The sequence below is a fragment of the Alosa sapidissima genome, chromosome 9, assembly GCF_018492685.1.
Source record: "Alosa sapidissima isolate fAloSap1 chromosome 9, fAloSap1.pri, whole genome shotgun sequence".
In the NCBI taxonomy this organism is placed as follows: Eukaryota; Metazoa; Chordata; class Actinopteri; order Clupeiformes; family Clupeidae; genus Alosa; species Alosa sapidissima.
In genome coordinates, this window is record NC_055965.1 from 7,439,251 (window position 1) to 7,461,312 (window position 22,062).

The window sequence follows — 22,062 nt, forward strand, 5'->3', positions numbered from 1 at the left end:
TACAAAACTGGCACACATTTTCCTTACCTTACGTCTTCTAGGTTCAGCATCTGTGGTATTGATGTCCTACAAGAATATGCAGGATGTCCTTCATGCCAGCCTCTTCAAAACAGAAAATGACACAACTAAGACCATGTTGTCAAAAGTGGTGTCGGTCATTTTACCGAAAACCCAGAACAAGACACTGTTTAGTCCAGTCAATATCACCTTCCAACACGTCAAAGCGAGGGTTTGTTTTATATAAAACATCTTAAAAGAAAGAATAACTTTAAAACATCTTAAAAGTAGAATGTCTGAAACGTTAACTCCTTTGCTTCGCTCAAGATGCAATTACAATTCCAGAAATTCTGTGCAATTACACTTGTATTTCTTTCTAGTGAAATGAGCACATCTCTCATCTCTTCTAGCCCTCAGATCTAATTGGGGAGGTCTCTTGTGTGTACTGGAACGTCAGTTCTTGGATAGAGGATGGATGTCACGTCAGCCAAACCAACACCGAACACACTGTGTCCACTTGTCTACCTTTGCTCTCATCATGCAGACAGAGATACCAATTTCAGATCGATACAAGATTTCTAAGGTTCTTATGCAACACAAATATTACTGGTGTCTAAGTCATGTCAACTTCAGTCTCAGTCAACTTCAAGTATTTCACTGGTATACAAATTTACATGTAAATAAGTAAATGCTAAAGTAACTGTTTTAATTGCAACACCAATTACAGTGTTTCCCATACATTGACCCCACCACAATATCAACATTGAACACCACACAATGATTTTCCAGGTTGTACTAAATTGTGCTTAAATCTGGTTAGCATTATAAACATGCTGCGCTAATTTGTTGAAAACTGTTGTATTGAAGTTAATTCTGCAAACCTACCACCACAAATAGAATTCAATTCTGTGGGAAACACTGAATTAGTATTATGGGTATGTAATTTTCAGAGCGATCCAACCTTGGAGTTGCTGCATACCATCTTGGTGTCGATTGGGTTGGTGTTCCTGACCGTGGCTGTGGTGACCTTTGCCATCTGCCGGTTTAACCCCAGAGTGACCAACGCCGCTCGTCTGAACCTCTGCATCTGCCTGCTGCTAGCTCATCTCCTGTTCCTACTCACCCAGAACTACTTGCACCTCATTAAACCTCACCAGGTGGTTATTGTTTACAATAATATGTGCTGGTCACACTATCAAGACCTACTGTTACCCAGACTTGCTTTTGTAGTCCAATTCCTCCCCTGGATATTTTCCTTTCTTTCGGGAGTGTTCATTGATGTCCAAAACATACCCTAGTGTTCAATTTATATTTATAAATATACTGTAATTACACATATAGCCATATTCTACTGCTCTTTGTACTGTTCATCCTGCACATCCTTGACGTGTCCACCTTGACAGGGACAACAAGGAGGCAGACATTTTGCCCCTCAACAGCCCCCTCCCCCCAGACAATTGCACTACCCTATCCCACCCAGAGTGTTCTATTTATATTTATAAATGTACATACTGTAATTATGTTTATACAAAGCCATATTCTACTGCTCTTTGTACTATTCATCCTGCACATATACTGGATTTTACTACACCTATAATGTTACTGTTACTACACTGCACTGTATAAGGTTCACACTGAATATCCATATTTATTCTGTTTTTCTTATATATTATTTAAGATTATCTTATATAATATATTACTGTTAATAATACACTGCATATATATATATATACAGTATATATATTTTTTTACTACTCTTATAATGTTATAATGTTACTGCTACTACACTGCACATATCTGTACATGTTGTTCCTGCATTGTTCATACTGCTTATCCATATCTATTCTATAAGGTTAGTCCTAATACAAATGCACATATAGTTAATTTATATTACTGTAAACCATTCCACCATCTTAACTGTATACTGTATCGTAACACCTCCAATTATCACCCAATACTAAAACAACGATATTTTGTAATACTTCAAAATAACATTTGATAAATGAACCTTACATTTCTCAGTAGCCATAGGTGTGTGGGTTTGAACTAAATCTGGTTTGGTTCTTACCGGGGCTTTTACTGCCTGAAATATTCGATTTTGTTTACTACGCTCGGAGGTTAGTGCTGGCCTGGTGAGTCGTCTACTTCCACCCTTTCACACGGCACATGAACGGTTAGGCCGAGAATTCTCGTCGCTACTTCAAAATTCCACTGGAACTCCAAGCGGATTTGTACATGCAGCCTTACAACACTGTTTACAGCTCTTCGAGTCATGGACAATTTTCATTTTTGGTACATAGCTAATTTAGATACACTTATGGTGTGGGTGCTTGCGTTTCTTTAGGAAACCGCCGTCTTGGTTTGTATAGAAATTAATATTAAGTGACACATACACGCAAAAGGACGGAAACACGGGACTGGTGGTAATAAGGGGCGTTCCGATACTATTGTCTACACAGCACTATATATATTTGACTGTTTATGTACCACCTGCCTTTACTGTGTATATCACATTTCTGCTTTTTTGCATTTCTGGCTAGAAAGCAAACTGCATTTCGTTGTCTCTGTACTTACTCAATGACAATAAAGTTGAATATAATCTAGTCTAATCATAGATTCCAGGACCGCCAGTCACAGTCTCTGTGTGTCCGCAGGTGCTGTGTAAGGTCCTTTCAGGTGTTGCTTTGTGTGGATGTCCATCGAGGCCCTGCTGCTCTTCTCCTCCGTCAGGAAGCTCAGACAGGTCAAGCCCAATGACCGTGCGGGGCCACACTGGGGTTACAAGCTCCTGATTGGCTACGGAGTTCCACTGGTCATTGTGGCCGTGTCTGCTGGGGTGATGCCTGATGGATATGGAAGTCAGCAGTGAGTAATGAAATGGCAGAAGCAACTGGAAATAGATTGTACAGATGAAATTAAATTAAATATTTATAATTAATCATTTTTGGTCTTGTTCTCCATAGGTGCTGGCTCAAGACCGACTATGGGTTTATCTGGAGTTTCCTTGGTCCTGTTTGCCTCATTCTTGCGGTGTGTATGAAGTAATAACATTGAACATTGAAGTAATAACATGACAAAGTGATAAGAGATGTAAATACACAAGGACACTTGATGCAACGGAATCCACTGACTGCTTGTCTCTTCCAACAGGGCAACATCATACTCTTTATCGCCATCATAGTCACTCTGCAGTCCACTCTAAAAGAGGCACACAGTGACGTGTCTAAGGTGAAATACACCAGGTAAGATGAAATATGTGTATAGTATACAATACACACAATACCCACTGACACACACACAAACACACATTCACAAACACACACCCCCACTCACACACATCTAGAGCTGGGACTATACTCAAACACAATCACTACTCATTGTACTCTCATACATTTTTTCTTTTAATGTAAAGGCTTCTTAATATTCAGAAAACCTTGTGTCAAATCTGTCGAAGTATTTCAGATGAACCTTAACAAAGGCATGTTTCCCTCCACTGCAGAGTCCTACTGTTCAAAATTATGGCCCAGTTTGTCATCCTGGGTTGCCCATGGATCCTTGGCATGTTTACAGCAAAGAGCAAAGTCCTTGAATTTATCTTCATAATTCTCATTTCACAACAAGGCACTTTCATCTTTCTTGTTCACGGTCTCCTGAATGATGAGGTCAGTTAACATCTGCTTCATCTGCTCAGATACTCCATTAAAAAATCCCACTGTGTGCCAGATCCATGGTTATCGCTGATTGAAACAGCCTACATGCCATTCAAAAGCTAAACTCCTGGCATTGTCAGTAGGTGACTAATGGGACTAATTAATAACTAAGAACTTGAGTGTAACTACAGCATGCTGTCTTGCCCTTTCCAGGTGCGGCGTCAGTACAAAAAATGGTGGCAGGAATTCAGTCCACCTGAGAAAGATCTGTCTGCCACTGCTACCTAGTCGGCCTTAAAACGTCACAACAGGAACTCATGAAGAATGACCACCAAAGACTTAAGGGACCCCAATGGATTCATTTGACAACAAATTCAATTCTGTGTGATTCTCCATGGGCTTTGTAATCAACCATGCAGTATTCAGCATAAGCCTCCCATTTTGTGATACAGAAACCAGCAATAAGATTCCTACGTTGCTTGCTTACACAGCAGCCTTAAAACAAAATTCATCAACCTATACCAGCTCTGAAAGGCTTGTCTTCAACCTTCTCATTAAAACTGCTATATTTTCATGTCCATATATAGTACATTTATCAAGTTCCTGGTTTCTGTTTCAAATGTAGGCCTATATGGGACTGTTTATCGACTAAAATGTGAAGTATATATAAGTGTTGCTTATTTATTGTTGTTGTATATAAAATGCATTTTATTTAACACAAACCAGTAATATTTTATCTTATCAGTCCCCTATATGGTATTGTTTATCTGTTTGAATTTCAAAATAGCAATTAGAAAAAGTGCTATTATTAATGTTGTTGTTATTATTGTTGTTGTTATAAAACGTCTTTTATTAAACACAAACCTGTATTATCTTAATTATTGCATATCGTTTTAATATTTTCATTTCATTTTAATAGGCTGAAATACTTTGTATTTTTCCCAAACTCTGATAAACATTAGTACACTGTTTGAATAAAATATATGATGTTGATTACCACTCACCTCTGGTTTTTTGTTGAGTTTCCCCACATGTGGAAATACTTGGTCCGAAAAGTATTGGTGTTGCCTGTGCATTCTGTAGCCTAAATGTGATGTCAGCCTATACTAGGCTTAGGCTACTTAGCCTACTTACTTACTTGTTTATGTAGCCTACTCATAAGGCTTTTAGGCCTACTCCGAACACAACTGCTTGTCACCATGGCAACTTGATGCAACTTGACAAGCTGTCTGCAAGTTTGTGAATGGTTTGGAAACAGTAATGTTACGTAATCTATTTTTCTAATAGTCTACCTTTAGCAAATGGAAATGCCAATGATACAGTTATTTACGTGCAAGCAAAAAACAAACAGGCTGCAATTAATCTAACTGAAGCATTGGTCCATGTTACTGACTGGCTAAAAAAATCATGTCTACACTTGAACATGAAACACAGCACAGCACAGCAACCTGATATTTTTATTGAAGGAGAAAAGCTCATGGTTGTGTCTGATTTTAAATTGGTATCATTTTAGATTGTAATTAAACTTTTAACTTTTTTTAACTAACTTTTAAAACATGATAAAAAGGTGGCTAAGATTGTTACATTTAATCTGGTTACCTTTAAACAGATAAAAAGCACATATATCATACTATACTGTTTTATAAGTTGGTCTCAAGCAAAAACCCTTCATAAGCACACCTTAATAACACGAGACCAAAAAACTATCAGCTATCAGCACTGTCATATCAGAGCTATTTATTTGTTGTAGTTTTCTACACTTTCTAGATGCCCGTCTCATTTTTAAAATATTGCATGGGCTTGCACTGCCCCCACTGGGTGAGTTCATAAAGCAGAAGAACAGTAGTGGCAGGGCAACTAGGGCAACCACCAGGGGAGACTGGTACAGTGTAGACGCAGCACGTTTGGGCAGCAGGGGAGACTGGTACTGTCACAGTCACACCAGGTTCGGTTCCAGCCACACCCACTGCTCACTCTCCTGAAGCTCCCCTCACTCGTTCACACTCCCCAGTTTACTAATGACCTGCACCTGTTCCCAATCAGCCTCACTCCCTACTTAAACCCCAGTCTCCCCTCAGTCTTTGTCTGGCCTCGTCAGTGATGACACCAAGGTGCTATCCACCAGCCTGACTCACAAGGAATACGCCTCCTGGATTCCCCTCGCCTGTTCCAGCGTCCACCTGGTCCGACCCCACGAGTCACCTCCGGATTTGGATCTACTGTAGTTAAGTCGATCTTCTGTGTTTTGGGACTTCTTCCGTTAAGTTTGCCGATCCTCTGTGTTTTGGACCCTCCTTGGCCTACTGTTTCCAGTGGAACTTCTGTTTGATCCCGACCTGGGTTTGACAACCCATTTCCTGGTTTTCCTTTGTAAATAAACTATATTGTTTGAACTCTACCTCCCTGTCCTGAGTCTGTGGGCCGTGACAGATACAGTGTAGACGCAGCACGTTTGGGCACCAGGGGAGACGGTGTAAACCGCAAACTGCGGTGTAAACTGCAGTGCAGTGTAAACAGTCTTCTCAGTGCAGGCCTCAAATTACTGGAACAGCCTTCCTAATGATCTAAGAGTACGCAGCAGCTATCTAACCTTTTAAAACCAAACTTAAGAGATAAAAAAACAAAAATAACCAAAGCTGCAATGAATAACTAGTCTCTCATCCTTGGTACTGTCCCTACATCATACTCTATTCTAAATAGTTTTTCCCCTTTCCCCACTGTACTTATTCTCTCTCTCTCTCTCTCTCTCTCTCTCTCTCTCTCTCTCTCTCTCTTCCCTTGTTTCCTTAACCAATAAAACAAAAACTCCCGGACCACGTAGCTAAAAAAAAAAAAAGAGTAGACCTACTTCAACAGTATTTTACACAAAAGGCCTACTCACTGGACCGCCTTGCTTATTGTCTTTGCACATTACTCAAGTCAAGTCAAGTCGGCTTTTATTGTCAATTTCTTTACATGCACTGGTCATACAAAGAATTGAAATTTCGTTTCTTACTTTCCCATGCAGACATAGACATGCTTTAAATACAGACATAGACATACTATGGACATAGCCATAGACAATAAACATTAAATTAAAGTGCAAGACTGAAATATAGAACATGTATGTATCAAAATAGAAATATAGGACATATATTAAAAAAAAATAGAGGTAGTTGTGTTGTATATTTCTATAGTCTTAACAGTTACATGAAGTAACTGGGGGGGGGGGGGGGGTTTGGTAGACAGGATCCTAGTTTCCTAGGTTCCTGGTTGGCTGGTGGGTGGGGGGGGTAGAGTGTTCAGCATCCTGATTGCTTGGTGGATGAAGCTACTTGCCAGTCTGGTGGTGCGGGAGCGGAGGCTCCTGTACCGCTTTCCAGAGGGCAGGAGGCTGAACAGTTTGTGTGCAGGGTGGGTTGTATCCTTGACAATCATTAGTGCTTTGCGGGTGAGGCGGGTGGTGTAAATGTCCTGCAGGGAGGGGAGTGGTGCTCCAATGATCCTCTTAGCTGTGTTAACAGTGCGCTGGAGGGTCTTCCTGTTCTGATCTGTGCAGCTTCCGCCCCACACTGTGATGCTGCTGGAGACGATGCTCTCGATGGTCCCTCTGTAGAATGTAGTCATGACAGGAGGCGTGGCACTTGCCTTCTTCAATTTGCGCAAGAAGTAGAGGCGCTGCTGGGCTTTCTTCGCCAGTGATGCTGTGTTGGTGGTCCAGGAGAGGTCGTCGCTGATGTGCACCCCCAGAAATGTTGTGCTGCTCACTCTCTCCACAGCATCTCCGTCGATGGACAGTGGTGGCAGTTGTTTGTGGCCTCTCTGAAAGTTGACAACAATCTCCTTGGTCTTGCTGACATTTAGCAGGAGGTTGTTGTCTTTGCACCATTTAGCCAGCAAGTCTACTTCTTCTCTGTAGTGAGCCTCATCGCCCTTAGTGATGAGGCCCACCAGTGTTGTGTCGTCCGCAAACTTCACCAGATGGTTGGAGCTGTGAGTGGTTGTACAGTCATGTGTTAGCAGTGTGAAGAGCAGGGGGCTGAGCACACACCCTTGAGGGGCCCCCGTGCTCAGGGTCAGAGTGCTTGAGGTGTTGTTCCCGACACGTACTGCTTGTGGTCTCTGCAACAGGAAATCCAGCAGCCAGTTGCAGAGGGAGGTACTGAATCCTAGCTTGTCCAGTTTGCTGATGAGTTGTTGTGGTATTATGGTATTGAATGCTGAACTGAAGTCTATGAACATATGAGTCTTTATTGTCTAAGTGGGTGAGGGCTGGATGGAGGGCAGAGCAGATTGCATCCTCCGTGGATCGTTTGGCTCGGTATGCAAACTGGAAGGGGTCCAGGGTGGGGGGTAGGGTGGCTTTGATGTGTGACATGACTAGCCGTTCGAAGCACTTCATGATTATGGGCGTGAGTGCTACAGGACGGTAGTCATTGAAGCATGATGGTGATGATTTCTTTGGCACGGGTATGATGGTGGCAGTTTTGAAAAGTGATGGGATGACTGCTTGCTCCAGAGAGGTGTTGAAAATGTCTGTAAAAACATCCTTCAGCTCTTCTGCACAGTCCTTCAACACTCGTCCTGGTATGTTGTCTGGGCCTGCTGCTTTGCGTGGGTTAATGGTGGCTAGTGTCCTCTTCACGCTGGCAGAGGACAGGTACAGGGGTTGGTCGTGGGGGGGAGGTGGGGTTTTCTGTGGGTGAGTGTCATTTTGTGCTTCAAAACGGGCGAAAAAACTGTTCAGGTCATTTAGCAGAGAGGTGTTGTTCTCACAGCTCCGTGGCGCAGGCTTGTAGTCAGTGATGGCCTGTATGCCCTGCCATAGGCTCTGTGCATCTCTGCTGTCTTTGAAGTGTGTTGTTATTTTGTCTGTGTAATCCTTTCATTGTGTCAGACTAGGATTCATATGATTTAAACTGGCATATCAGAACTGTTCTGATTTACATACAAGTTGGTTCAATATTGCAAACAACTCATCTATATTTTTATTTATTCAACTATATTTGACCACATCTGCTCGCGGACCACTTGGGATAGCTTGCGGACCACCAGTGGTCCCCGGACCACACTTTGAGTTATACAAAGAGGTCAAGATAATGTTTTGTTTTAATGATAACGTTTACTTGTTTTCGGAGAATAATCCTATCTGATGTGTCAGATCATGGAGCAGCTCAGAAATGGACATGGGGGACTCTGGCCACGAACGACCCAGTACAGCAAGGAAACTCAGGAAATGTAGGTAAATGCTATGAGAGGTCGTTTAGACCAATAATGAATATTTCACATGCACATATGTTTCTGCAACTATGGTCACTGTTGATGCCCCTAAATATAAACAAATAAACCCCTATAAAATATAAAAAGTATTTAAAAAGTATTTAAGTGTTACGGTAAGGACCCATAATTAAAGTTTTTGCCTGCATACTTTCTGCAGAATTTGCCTCATTGCCAAAACTCTACACACAGTCAAATAAGACATAGCACTTGGAGATAAACAATTCACATCAACCGCTCTGGTTTGGGCATAGTGGCTCCACAATGGAACAAGTCCAGAGGTCCAGACCGAACTGCCCACCCTCAAATTTTGTGAGCGGGGCTAAGTTAGACGGGCTTTCAGGCTAGGAGTTTGGACCACTGAGCAACGGTCCAGTTCTGTCTCTCCTTAGCCCAGGTAAGACGCTCTAACCTTGTCTCTATTTCAGGAGTGGCTTGACTCACTGTAAAAATATCCCTGTTAAATGACCTAGTAAAACTGGCATCAGCCACAGTTAACAGCATTGAACCGTTATTTAGCAGTGTCTCTATGTTATCGTCTAAAGGCATATCTGTTTAACATGCACTTAGTTCATTAAGTGCTTCTTATGTGTTATGGTTTATTATTGATATTCTCCTTATTGTAGCCTTACCATGTTAATGTTATTATATTATTGATTGAACGGACATTATTGTTTATTATTGCTTTTTTCCCTCTTTTTCATTGTTTATTTCATTAGGCTATTGATTGAATTGACATTGTTGTTTATTGCTATTGCTATTCTTTTTATAGTCTGGCCAACATCTTAATTTGTTCCCTGTTTAAAATGTAAGTATTATATTGTTTTGTATTTGTATGTCGCTTTGGACAAAAGTATAACCATAACCATAATCATCTTCAACAACAGCATAATACTGTAAAAATATTACAGTGCTGGTCCAGTAAAATTATGGTAAACTACAGGCAAGTTATCGGCTTTACACCGTTTATACCTCCACAATATGCCTGTCATCTGCATTGCCGTAGAAATACCTACCATACCCTTGTTAAAGCTGCTCTAAGCAATGACACACATTTTTTAGGCTAAAATATTTTTTGTCACTTACACCAAACATCACCTCACTATCAGCTAGCTGCCTGTGTCCTGAATACACTGTACATAAAAAAAATGTGATCTCTGTGGACAGCCCAGGCTCCAAAAATGGCAACATAAACAACCTGGGCCAACCTGACCCATAAAAACATAACAAACTGTTGCAACAAATCACCAATGAGATGCGTGTTTAGGAGAGTTTCATTTGCACGGGAGGGAGGGGGAGGAAGTAGCAAGCTAGCTCTCTGTTTTGTTTGAACATCAACAGAAGTCACGTTACCCAGCATCGCTTAGAGTGCCTTTAAGTATTACAGTAATGACAAAACAACTGTGATCTGCAAAAGAGCAGTCTGAGGTCATATGAGGGCAGGAAGAGAGGGAGGGTAGTGAGAATAACAGTGTCATGGTCTGTGACTAGCGGAGTGCAACTGGCCCTTAAAACTCCACGTAATGTTCAAATTTTATTTTACACTTACTAATTCAACATTGTTTTGTCAAAATTCTGTCTTTCTTCTCAAAGGAAAATCAATGGCTACGAGCTTCCAGGAGAAGACAGGTTGGCAGGATATCAAGGCAACTGGGGCACTGTAATTTCAGATATACGTACACAGGAGAGGTGTTAAATTCCTAGTGCTATATACAGTAGGTGAGGGATTTTCCACAGTGGCCAATCAACAACCAAATCTACTGTATTTACCATCAACAAACTAATCATCAACAAAGCTGGTAATTTAAGTTTGTTGATGGTGGAAGCTGGTGATGTTGGTGAAGGATGTTGTTTGTGGGAAAAAGAAACATCCTTCACCAACATCCAACAAGTGCATTTCACTGGGGCTATTAAGCAGGCACCTTCCTTCATCTGTGTTTTATTGAATTAGGCCTACGACACTTCCAGAAGACTCAACAGTGTTATCTGGCATCCCAGACCCACCCCCCTTCACACTCATGATGGGTTCTCTACCAACAAATACCGACTGCACACACACTGGCTAAATACCAACAAACACTGTACACTGGCTAAATACCAACAAACACTGCACACACACACTGGACAAATACCAACAAACACTGCACACACACTAGACAAATACCAACAAACGCTGCACACACACTGGACAAATACCAACAAACGCTGCACACACACTGGACAAATACCAACAAACACTGCACACACACTGGGCAAATACCCACAAACACTGCACACACACTGGACAAATACCAGCAAACACTGCACACACTGGCTAAATACCGACAAACGCTGCACACACTGGCTTCCTCTTTTCTCTCGGATGCCCTCTCTTTTTATTCGCCCCGCCTCGCATGAGAGCTATCACAAGCTAAGCAATCATACCAAGACCAGTTAGTGAGAGCACAGTGAACAGGCTGTCTTGACCACTGGAAATCCAAGACAAAGGTCTCATGCTGCGTCTTAGTCCGAGGAAAGATTCAGCATGGAATATATCTACCTTCCAGGTGGGTTACTATACTACCATACTTCTGCTATTATCAGGTCTATATTTATGATGGCAGACAAATACAAACTGTATTCAAGACTCTAAGCTGTACTCAGAACAACAAACTGACTATTTCCAATGCCGTTGAACTTTTGAGAAAGCTGTTTGAGAAGCTGTTGAACTTTTGAGAAAAAGAAATGACTGACATTGCAAGAACTTGATTAGTCAGATGACTTGATTAGGCAAGGATACTGGCCATTTCCCCCACAGTTGTTATGACCAACCTCTCAGATAATTCAGAATCCACAATCAATGAACATGTTGGGCCTTATGGAGAGGAAAATTGATTATGATTGATTGGTTAGTAGTAGTAGTGCTGTTATGTGTGTGTTCTTGTTATTGATGAAGTCATATGTATGATATTCTTGCCTGCTTGTGACTACAAACTTTGGTATTTTGGTGTGCTGACAACTAGGTTTCTGACAACTAGGTTTCATGTCCTCTTTTTTTCCAATGGTAAGCATAAATGCTCTCTTCTTGGCCTTCTGCCAAGACATTTCTGGAAATTAACTGAGAAGTTGAGTTGATGTTGTCGTGTTGGTTATTCGTGTGAATACACACCCAGAAGATTTACTTTGCGGCAAAGATGTGGATCTACAAATATAAATAATGATGTTTAATTATGCTCAGAAGTGACTGTGAAAGTGAAATTTGAAAATGTTCTGGTCTGTGTTTGGCAATCGATACTGAATATACCTCTCATTTTTCAATTACTGTAATTTATTATGCAGGTATGCATTATGCATTGTTGATGGGATATGACTTGTATTTATGTTGTACTTTTCCAATGCAGTGAACCTAAGATGTGCTCTGCCCTTCGCTTTTTTATTAGGTAAAGATGTAGCAACCCTTCTACAAATATGAACAAAATGAAATATGGAAATGAAAAGCTTTAGTTTATGTCATCCATGTAATCTCCATCTCTTGCACCCCCAGCAGTGTCTCCAGCCTTGGCAAACATTAGGCTCATAAATGGGATGCATCGTTGTGCTGGAATAGTTGAGGTTCTTCATGACGGTCAGTGGGGTACCATATGTGGTGGCAAAGCCTGGAAGACCGACAGTGCTGAGGTGGTTTGCAAAGAGCTTGGATGTGGGAGACTCCGTTGGACCGAAAAACATGATCGAAAAACCTCTCAGCCGATTTGGCTTGACAATGTTGACTGTGATGGAAAGGAGTCCTCAGTGAAGAACTGCGGCCACTGGCCTTGGGGTAACCACCGTGCATCTATCTGTGAACGCTCCAACGCGGGCGTTGTCTGCTTAAGTAAGTGAACATGGATGGCTTCTAACTTTATTCAAACCAAAATCTAACATTCTTATTATTTCACTAAAAAACTATGGTCTGGATCTGGCCTTAAGTTCAGCGTATATCAATCAGGCTTGTGCAAAATTACAGAATTGAATTGAAACTGGCTCTTAAATTCCAATTCAATTCTTGAATTTCACTTGCATTTCAATTGAGGTAGCAATCAGGAAGCAGAATTGCAATTTGAATTGTGCACAACCCTGATATCAATCTAGAACACTCCCTGTTCTGTTGCTCTGTAAATAAGTAATATAACGGTTGTGAATTCAGCGGTTGCCACTTCTAACATATGAGCCCTCTCCCCATATTCAGACACCTCTAATTCAGCTGATATGAGGCTGATAAACGGGTCTGACCGCTGTGCTGGCCGAGTGGAGGTTTATCGTGATGGACAGTGGGGCCCTGTGTGTGATCATCACTGGAATATGACTGATGCTGAAGCGGTTTGCCAGAAGCTGGGCTGTGGCTATGCCCTTGAGGTGGTCAACTCAGTCCGGAGAGGGAGGATTTATGATTGTGGACTTGGTGAAGGTGCTGCTGAGGTTGTCTGTTCAGGTAGGTGATGACACACTGCCCCTGATCTACTGTCATTGCGCTTCCTCATTTGTTAAAGGTTGTATCAGCGGCTAACGTCACTTCTGTTGATGTTCAAACAAAACAGAGAGCCAGCTCGCTACTCCCTCGTTAGGAAAGATTAGATGTATGTGATAATTTATGTTTGGGTCTTTTTTGGGCCTGAAATCGCTGATACAACCTTTAATGTGTTCAATAATGAGATGTCTGTAAACCAGTTTATTTTCATGGCTTCTCCTCCTTTTTATGCAACAGGAAGGTAGCTATTGAAGTAGTTGCTGTTTAATTGTGAAGAAAATTAGTTGTACGGTCATATTACTGGTCTTGAAAACCTTAGTCTACATCAATGGAACTTTAATGGGAAGTATTGATTCAGTTGTCATATGCTTAATTTCTTGTAGTGCTGTAAAAATATCACTGTGATGAGTGTTGATGCTATTGGGGCAGTTTGGTGCACTTGCTGCTTCCTTTAATTAATATACAGTGTTGGTATGCTCTTCCTGTATAACACGTCTCTCTGCCTACCTCTCCCTCATCCCTTTTCAGTATGCACATCTTCATTTGGTATTGTGAAGGGCTAATTTCCACATTCAGTAGACTGTGTACACATGCACATGCAGACTGTGTACACATGTGCACCCTCATGGCTACTCTCTCTGTTGCCTTTCTATCTGTTCGTCATGACTCTTCTGAGGCCATTTTAAGGACCAGTGTTGTGTGTGTTGAATGGTGTTCATATGATTCTGTCGTATAGCCGTCAGGCTGGTGAATGGGCCTAATCGATGCGCTGGCAGAGTGGAGGTTTTCCACAACAGAGAATGGGGAACCGTGTGTCATGACTTCTGGGACATGACGGACGCTAAAGTGGTCTGTAAAGAGCTGGGCTGTGGGGAGGCCATTGAAGCACCAAAGGATGCTCATTTTGGAGAGGGATCAGGGCAGATCTGGCTGGATGACATGTTATGCACTGGAAATGAGTCGACTCTGATGAGCTGTGGTCACTTACGTCTGGGAACCCATAACTGTGGACATCACCGAGACGCTGGGGCTGTCTGTTCGGGTAAGTTGCGATAAAATGTTTTCTAAATCAGTTCTGAAACATGAATTGAGTTGAGGCAGTGACTGAAATCAAATATCTCTGTTTTTAGGGTTGATTACTACCATGGTAGAATGCAAGGTAAGCTGGAAAAACATTTCTACGGCCATAATATTTTGGTTATTCAAATTTCCAGAATTCTAATAACGACTGCTGAAATGACTAATGACCACTGCTGTTGGTACACATTTTGTGTTTCTAGTTTACAACCTTCAAGTAATTATGCCAAGTGGTACATGCCCTCAACACCAATTCAGATGTTCTATTTTGGTATTCTAGTGTATCCTCTTCTAGATTTATTTTAAGTAGCAGTCTGTGTAAATTTGTACATAAAGGATATAGCCTACTTCTCATGGAATTTAGTTTTCAAAAATGATCTGTGAACAAAAAGAAAAACAATGTTCTCACCATTGTGTTGATTTAGTTCCAGTTTCAATTGAGTAACATTTCTGTAAGCGACTGTATTTCCTGATATTACACAATTTGTTGGTCATTGACCATGACCATTGAAAGCTGTGAAAAAAACCTGTGGCCACCAAATTTGTACAGAAAGGATATACAGAATGCTCTTGACCAGATGCACCCACTGAAAAAAACATGGGATTTAGTTTTCAGATATGATCTATGAACAAATAGAAAAACATTGTTCTCACCTTTGTGTTGATTTAGTTTCAGTTTCACCATATATAGTATTGAGTAACATTCTGTAAGCTATTGATATTACACAATTTGTTGGTCATCAACTATGACAACTGTAATGTTACTCAATCAATAACGAGAAATTGGTTACAAAAGTCAGAGAATTAGCCTACATGTTCAGTAAACTAATTAGGCTATACTACTGATACCAAGAATATTAAAGCTGCAGTTGGCAAGATTTGTTTGATCATATTCACTGAAACCGACACTATGCTCCAACAGAACAACATAAATCAGCCGATTTTAGAAAAAAAAAACACACTTAAACACACTTCTATCTCCACCTACATTAGAGCCTGTTATTTGTTTTGCAAAAATCCACAGCTCCCGGTTCTTCTGGTCCAATCAGAGCAGGGCTGTGTGAGATCTGACTGTCAATCACAGTCTGGTGCAGTCTGGTGCGCACTGATGAGCACAAACTCGATGAGAGGGTGCTCGGTGGTAGTGGGGTTCGGGCATAAGAGTTGTAAACATTCAAAATGTTGGCTAAGTCCCCTCAATCTGTCAGACTTGCCAACTGCAGCTTTAATGTAAAATGGTAAACTAGGATATGCTGTATATTGTAATCATTTCACAGCTTTTGTTGTAACTGGTGTTGTAGGATGTGAAGTGTAAGCTCCGTTTTCTGGGTGAACTGAAAAAGAACACATTAGTGCTACCTGAGAGGGTGAGTCTCACGGTCAGGGCTGTGTCAGCCTATCCCTGCTTGTTTCACAGTTACTTAACATTGTCATGGTGCTGTTTCATAGCATGTTTTCATAGTGTGGGTTTTTCCTCTTTGTTGTTCTGTTACTCACAGGTATTGACCAAAGCACTGGATTATTTACTGGACATTAACCAACCGAATCTGACATCATTCGGAGGAGCTGTGGTTCAATCTGCTGAGTGGCTGGCATCTAGACTGATGCAACCGGGTCTCACCAACAAAACAATTACAACAAATAACACAGGTATGCCAGTGACGGACCCAATGTCTCACTCCCTTCAGACACTGATAGGCAATACGGGACTGTGCGACTGACTTTTGTTTGGTTACAGAGTTACAGATTGTGAGTGTTGGAACAAATGCCTCTCTAACTGCACACACTCAGCTGATGTCTTCTGACGTTCTTCTGGACATTGACCTCCTGGGAATCGCCCAGAATAACAATGGTACGCTCCTGTCAATCACAGGTTCAGTTGAAGTAACTGGCAGTTATGTCCAGACCTGTTCTCTCAAGTATTTCTCTTACAGCCATCCCTTTAAGAGAACATTTATAAAATGAAAGCCTGAGATTCCAGGCTCCTCCATACTGTGGGGTCTCTGTGTGTTTAGCCACAGCCTCTCCACCTCCACATGGTACTTATCCCTGTACACTCATGCTTTGCTTTGTCTCTTACAAAACTGGCACACATTTTCCTTACCTTACGTCTTCTAGGTTCAGCATCTGTGGTATTGATGTCCTACAAAAATATGCAGGATGTCCTTCACGCCAGCCTCTTCAAAACAGAAAATGACACAACTAAGACCATGTTGTCAAAAGTGGTGTCAGTCATTTTACCGAAAACCCAGAACAAGACACTGCCAAGTCCAATCAACATCACCTTCCAACACATCAAAGGGGTGAGGGTTTGTTTCATGTAAAAAATCGTAAGGAAAGAATATCAACTTAATCTGACATGTTAACTCATGAAATGTCATCAAATCTGTGCCATTATTCTTGCATTTCTTCCTAGCAAGGGCGTAGGTTTGGTCTGAGCTTTGCTGGGGACACTACCCACTAACCCCCCCCCCCCCCCCACAGAAAAAATAGCCACTCAACTCTTTTACCAACCACTAGAGACACAATGTGAAAATGTGATATCATGATTATAGTAACCTAAATAGTCCCGGTTATCAACATTATTGGGATATGATTACAATGTGCTGAATCTTTCTCTACACCTACCACCAATGTTGGACAGAACTGAAAATTGGCCTGTCATCCATGCACAGTAGCAACAAAACAGGTGTGTCTCCTTTAAAAAATAAGTGGTGTGGCTCCTTTAAGACAATCATTTGGTGAGTGAGCTGTCCAACTTGATCTAACTATACTAGTGTCTAGCCTAATCTGATTTTAATATTTACAGATATCTACAGATATTCTATTTGGTCTGTTATGAAATCATGCATTGACCAATTTAAGCACAGCTCAGTTTAAAAAAACTTAAATGCATGCATGCTTAGCTTTTTTGTGAAAATAAATCATCAAGGCTACATTGACAAACTCTTAACCATGAGCTGTATATTCTCTGATTCTAATATTTACAGATATCTAGGCGATGTAAGCACAGCTCAGTTTTAATTTATTTCTCTTGGCTAATTACTTACGAGAATGCATTACAACTTTGTGTTCGGTAAGGTCTGCTGTTTATTCTGATATATGCTTTGTCATGTGTTCCCTGAAGAGTTTGTGAGATATTCCACCGAGATGGATGTGGAGATCAGTGCAGAGAATAATCTCTTGAAAATTTATAAAAAAATTATAAAAGGTTATTTTCCTCGCGAACCGTTATCACAACATTTAGCAGCTAGCTAGCACTGTTTAAAAGCTGAGAAAAGGCTCTTTCATGTGACATCTATGAGTACTTCTTGAGGAAGAGAAGAATGGGTGAATTTGGACGCACTTCCTGTGACTATTGTAGTGTCAAAAAGTGAAGCACTGCACCATGCTGCGGCTCACTGGTATGTAGGTAGGCCTAACTTCAAATCAACACGAGTGAGGCTACTGCACATTACATGAACCGTACGACACACTTTCTTATTTTTAACCATCAGGGCCTATGAAAATTCCACGTATCTAACTGTATAGCCTATTTGGGGTATATACTAGCATATGCTAGCTCCATCTTACCCGCCACAGTGGCTGGTAAAATGACAAAATTCACCCACCAGTGCACAAATCTCTGGGCTATACACATAACACTGTCAACTAAATTTGTACCAAAAAACGTTTCTGGTTTCTGGCATTTCTATGCCTTGAAAAAGCACATCATATTACGACTTACACTTTGTTTCTTGAAATAGCTTCTGATGTCCTACTTTTCTTGCCCGACATCCTTGAAACGACAGCCAAGCAAAGAAAGATCTTTGCAGCCAAGTGTGCCAAAAACTTTGAATCGACAGCATACAGGAAGCTAAGCCAATCAACAAACAGACCTGTCTCTAAGACATATTTTGGGAGACAGCATGCACTGAAGTGGGAAATTATTTAACCCTTTGTGTACTGCATGTGACCGCTTTTTTCCGTTTTAACCTAAATATTGGTGGAGACATTTCAGTCGTAATTTCACATTGGTGTGGACACGTCCTTCGGTCATCACGCAAATCTACGTCCATGCTTTCTAGTGAAATGAGCACATCTCTCATCTCTCAACTCTTCTAGCCCTCAGATCTAATTGGGGAGGTCTCTTGTGTGTACTGGAACATTAGTTCATGGATAGAGGATGGATGTCACGTCAGCCAAACCAACACCGAACACACTGTGTGCACCTGTGTCCACCTGTCTACCTTTGCTCTCATCATGCAGACAGAGATTTCCAAGGTTCTTATGCAACACAAATATTACTGGTGTCTCAGTCATGAAACATTCAACTTCAAGTATTCCACTGGTATAGCCTACAACTTTACATGTAAATAAGTACTTTTTTTACTTTGTTTTAATTGCGCCACCAACCATTATTACGGGTATGTAATTTTCAGAGCGATCTAACCTTGGAGTTGCTGCATACCATCTTGGTGTCGATTGGGTTGGTGTTCCTGACCGTGGCTGTGGTGACCTTTGCCATCTGCCGGTTTAACCCCAGAGTGACCAACGCCGCTCGTCTCAACCTCTGCATCTGCCTGCTGCTAGCTCATCTCCTGTTTCTGCGCACCCAGAACTACCTGCACCTCATTAAACCTCACCAGGTGGTTATTGTTTGCAATAATAAGTGCTGGTCACACTCCCGTACTGTTACCCAGATTACCTATAATCAAAATAATTTTATAAACCTTGACTGTCTTGCTTTTGTAGTCCTATTCTTCCCCTGGATTCTTCCCTTTCTTATGGGAATGTTCGTCGATGTCCAAAACATAGATTCCTGGACCGCCAGTCACCGTCTCTGTGTGTCCACAGGTGCTGTGTAAGGTCCTCTCAGGTGTGCTGCACTTCCTCTACCTGTGTTGCTTTGTGTGGATGTCCATGGAGGCCCTGCTGCTCTTCTCCTCCGTCAGGAAGCTCAGACAGGTCAAACCCAACGACCGCGCAGGGCCACACTGGGGTTACAAGCTCCTGATTGGCTACGGAGTTCCACTGGTCATTGTGGCCGTGTCTGCTGGGGTGATGCCTGATGGATATGGAAGTCAGCAGTGAGTAATGAAATGGCAGAAGCAACTGGAAATAGATTGTACAGGTGAAATTAAATGAATTATTTATAATTAATAATTATTGGTCTTGTTCTCCATAGGTGCTGGCTCAAGACCGACTATGGGTTTATCTGGAGTTTCCTTGGTCCTGTTTGCCTCATTCTTGCGGTGTGTATGAAGTAATATGTATGTAACATTGAACATTGAAGTAATAACATGACAAAGTGATAAGAGATGTAAATACACAAGGACACTTGATGCAACCAGGGACAGACTGCAAAAAATCGTCCCTGGAATATATGGCCCAAGCTGCCCTCAAATCAGTCGAGCACTGCATTACCCTTAAATACGGTATGCATATCTTTTCAAATAAGTATTGTTGAGCACTGAAAGTGGACAAAAGTAGGCCTCTCTGGCTTTCACTCTGACTGATCAGAGGTAGCCATGGAGCACATGATCTCCATATTCAAGTATAGCCTACATGCAATTATGAAAGAAGAGTTTCTGCTAGAATTCAAAGTAGGCTATCAAATTATTCAATACAATTAGGTATACTGTACAATGCTGAATTGATAGCAGCACCCATAAAATTACTGTATGTGTAAATCTAAATTACCTATGTTGTGGTAGACCTTATTGCAATTTATACCAGTTACCACCAGGACATCTGAAACAACACAAAACACACTTTATTCCTGTAGGTTATACTACCTATACATTGCTTCCTGAACCCTAGATAGAGCCCTTTTGACGCTCTACTTTGAGAGACCAACCACTCATGCCGCCGATGTTGAATTTTGTGTGTCTGGTGGAAACTGATCGTTTTTTGACACACTTTTGCGGTCCGGGTTTGCAAATCATTAATTTATGTTTATTAACTTATGTTGCTATTTGTTATTGTGATCACGGCAGTGGGCGACAGCCTTACTTTATGTTATCATCACCTAATCTCTCTCCACTGCCTATGTAAGCTAGTTTAAATCATATGAATTCTCTGACACAATAAGCAAGTAAGATTGTTCAGTGAGTAGGCCTAGTGTAATATACTGTTGAAGTAGGTCTACTGTTTGTTTGTTTTTAGTTAGGTGGTCCATGAGTTGTTTTTTTTATTGGTTAAGTTTGAGAAACACTAATTCTCAAATCACTGAGGCTATGCCAACCTTTTCAGCATGAGGACAACTCACGTGTAAAACCACGCAGCTCTTTTCTCCCGAACTTATTTAATCAGTTCAGTTAGTGTAGGCTATCTAGGAACAGGGCAAGCGTCATGGCAGAGTCAGCGCCCCTCAAAAAGGAACATTAAGACCCATTTCACATCAGACTACACAAAAGTGTACCCAATTGTCTCATAAGAGTAAAACATAATAGTCTTGCACACTGCACTGTTTGTAACAGTGACTTTAGCATTGCTCACGACGGGTTAAATGATTGCAAAAGACTGGTTGAGGTGAGTTTAACAAGTGTAATTTCATTTGCATATTACTCAGGCCTATACTAGATGGCTAGTTGCCAAGGCTACATGAAAAGGCCAAACTACCAAAATCTACATATTTTACTATCACAATTTCTATCAATAGGCCTTCCTTATTTACAAGGATACAAGGAAGTTTATTGTCACATGCATATACTGTAGTTACTGGAAGTAAGAAATGCAGTGAAATTATGTCTGGTGTCAGCCTATTTGTGCAAAGTGTGGGGGGGTAAAAAGTGCAGTAGAAGAGGGGTTTAGTAGATTAATTGGCAAGGGCTGCATAAGAAACACACTTTATTCCTGAATTTATTTATTTGGTGTACTGACTAGACATTATTGAACAAACATCTGCATTTCAGTATCTAAGTAGGTTAGGTTGGGATGTCTGCTATACATTGTTGGCATTACTGTTAAAATGCACTTCCAGTATAGTAAGTATTGGCAAAACTGGTTAACATTTTTATGTTGAGGCGGTGGGGGTGTTGTCGGCAGCTGCTGAAAGTAACTAATAAAGTAACTTGTAATCTAACTTAGTTACTTTTAAAATCAAGTAATCAGTAAAGTAACTAAGTTACTTTTTAAAGGAGTAATCAGATTACTTTTTCAAGGTAACTGTGGCAACACTGCTCTCTACCTTATCACAATTAATAAGTCATCATAATCATCATTGTCAGCATGGCATGTCAGACATACGTGCTCCATCACTGAGTTCTTGTTATCATGTAGCCTCAACTAGGCTATGCTGTCCACCAGCTGCTCACTGTCCCTCTGCTCTGTATGCTTGCTTACATCTCCTCGTTCAACCAACTTCAGCCTGTTGCTGACATAGAGCTTTCATAGTGTTTTTTTTTTTTTCACAATTGGCACTACCGGCCCGTCACAATTTCAACATGTAGGCTAGAGGTCTGCGCGGGACTGACTTTTCAGTCCCGCTCCCGCATTAATGTGTCATTTTTAGTCCCGCGCCCGCCCGCATCTGTAACATGATGTCCCGCTCCCGCCCGCTAAAGCCCGCATGCAGGAGGGATAGCCTATTCAGCTTTTCTTTCTGTCTCACGA

At 41.2% G+C, this 22,062-nt stretch overlaps 1 protein-coding gene across 1 annotated transcript in view; it reads left to right on the forward strand.

The window, feature by feature from the left end:
* Positions 1–22,062, forward strand: part of LOC121717877 — a 48,349-nt gene that overhangs the window by 23,104 nt on the left and 3,183 nt on the right. The window contains exons 19-38 of the mRNA XM_042102581.1: positions 42–229; positions 408–580; positions 2,674–2,862; positions 2,961–3,027; positions 3,148–3,239; positions 5,746–5,868; positions 12,148–12,155; positions 12,284–12,322; positions 12,430–12,756; positions 13,111–13,353; positions 14,126–14,431; positions 14,520–14,548; positions 15,768–15,833; positions 15,966–16,116; positions 16,205–16,318; positions 16,585–16,769; positions 18,571–18,729; positions 18,888–19,094; positions 19,303–19,535; positions 19,634–19,700. Of these exons, the coding sequence (XP_041958515.1) occupies positions 42–229; positions 408–580; positions 2,674–2,862; positions 2,961–3,027; positions 3,148–3,239; positions 5,746–5,868; positions 12,148–12,155; positions 12,284–12,322; positions 12,430–12,756; positions 13,111–13,353; positions 14,126–14,431; positions 14,520–14,548; positions 15,768–15,833; positions 15,966–16,116; positions 16,205–16,318; positions 16,585–16,769; positions 18,571–18,729; positions 18,888–19,094; positions 19,303–19,535; positions 19,634–19,700 (2,966 nt within the window). The remainder of the gene's footprint in view (positions 1–41; positions 230–407; positions 581–2,673; positions 2,863–2,960; positions 3,028–3,147; positions 3,240–5,745; positions 5,869–12,147; positions 12,156–12,283; positions 12,323–12,429; positions 12,757–13,110; positions 13,354–14,125; positions 14,432–14,519; positions 14,549–15,767; positions 15,834–15,965; positions 16,117–16,204; positions 16,319–16,584; positions 16,770–18,570; positions 18,730–18,887; positions 19,095–19,302; positions 19,536–19,633; positions 19,701–22,062) is intronic.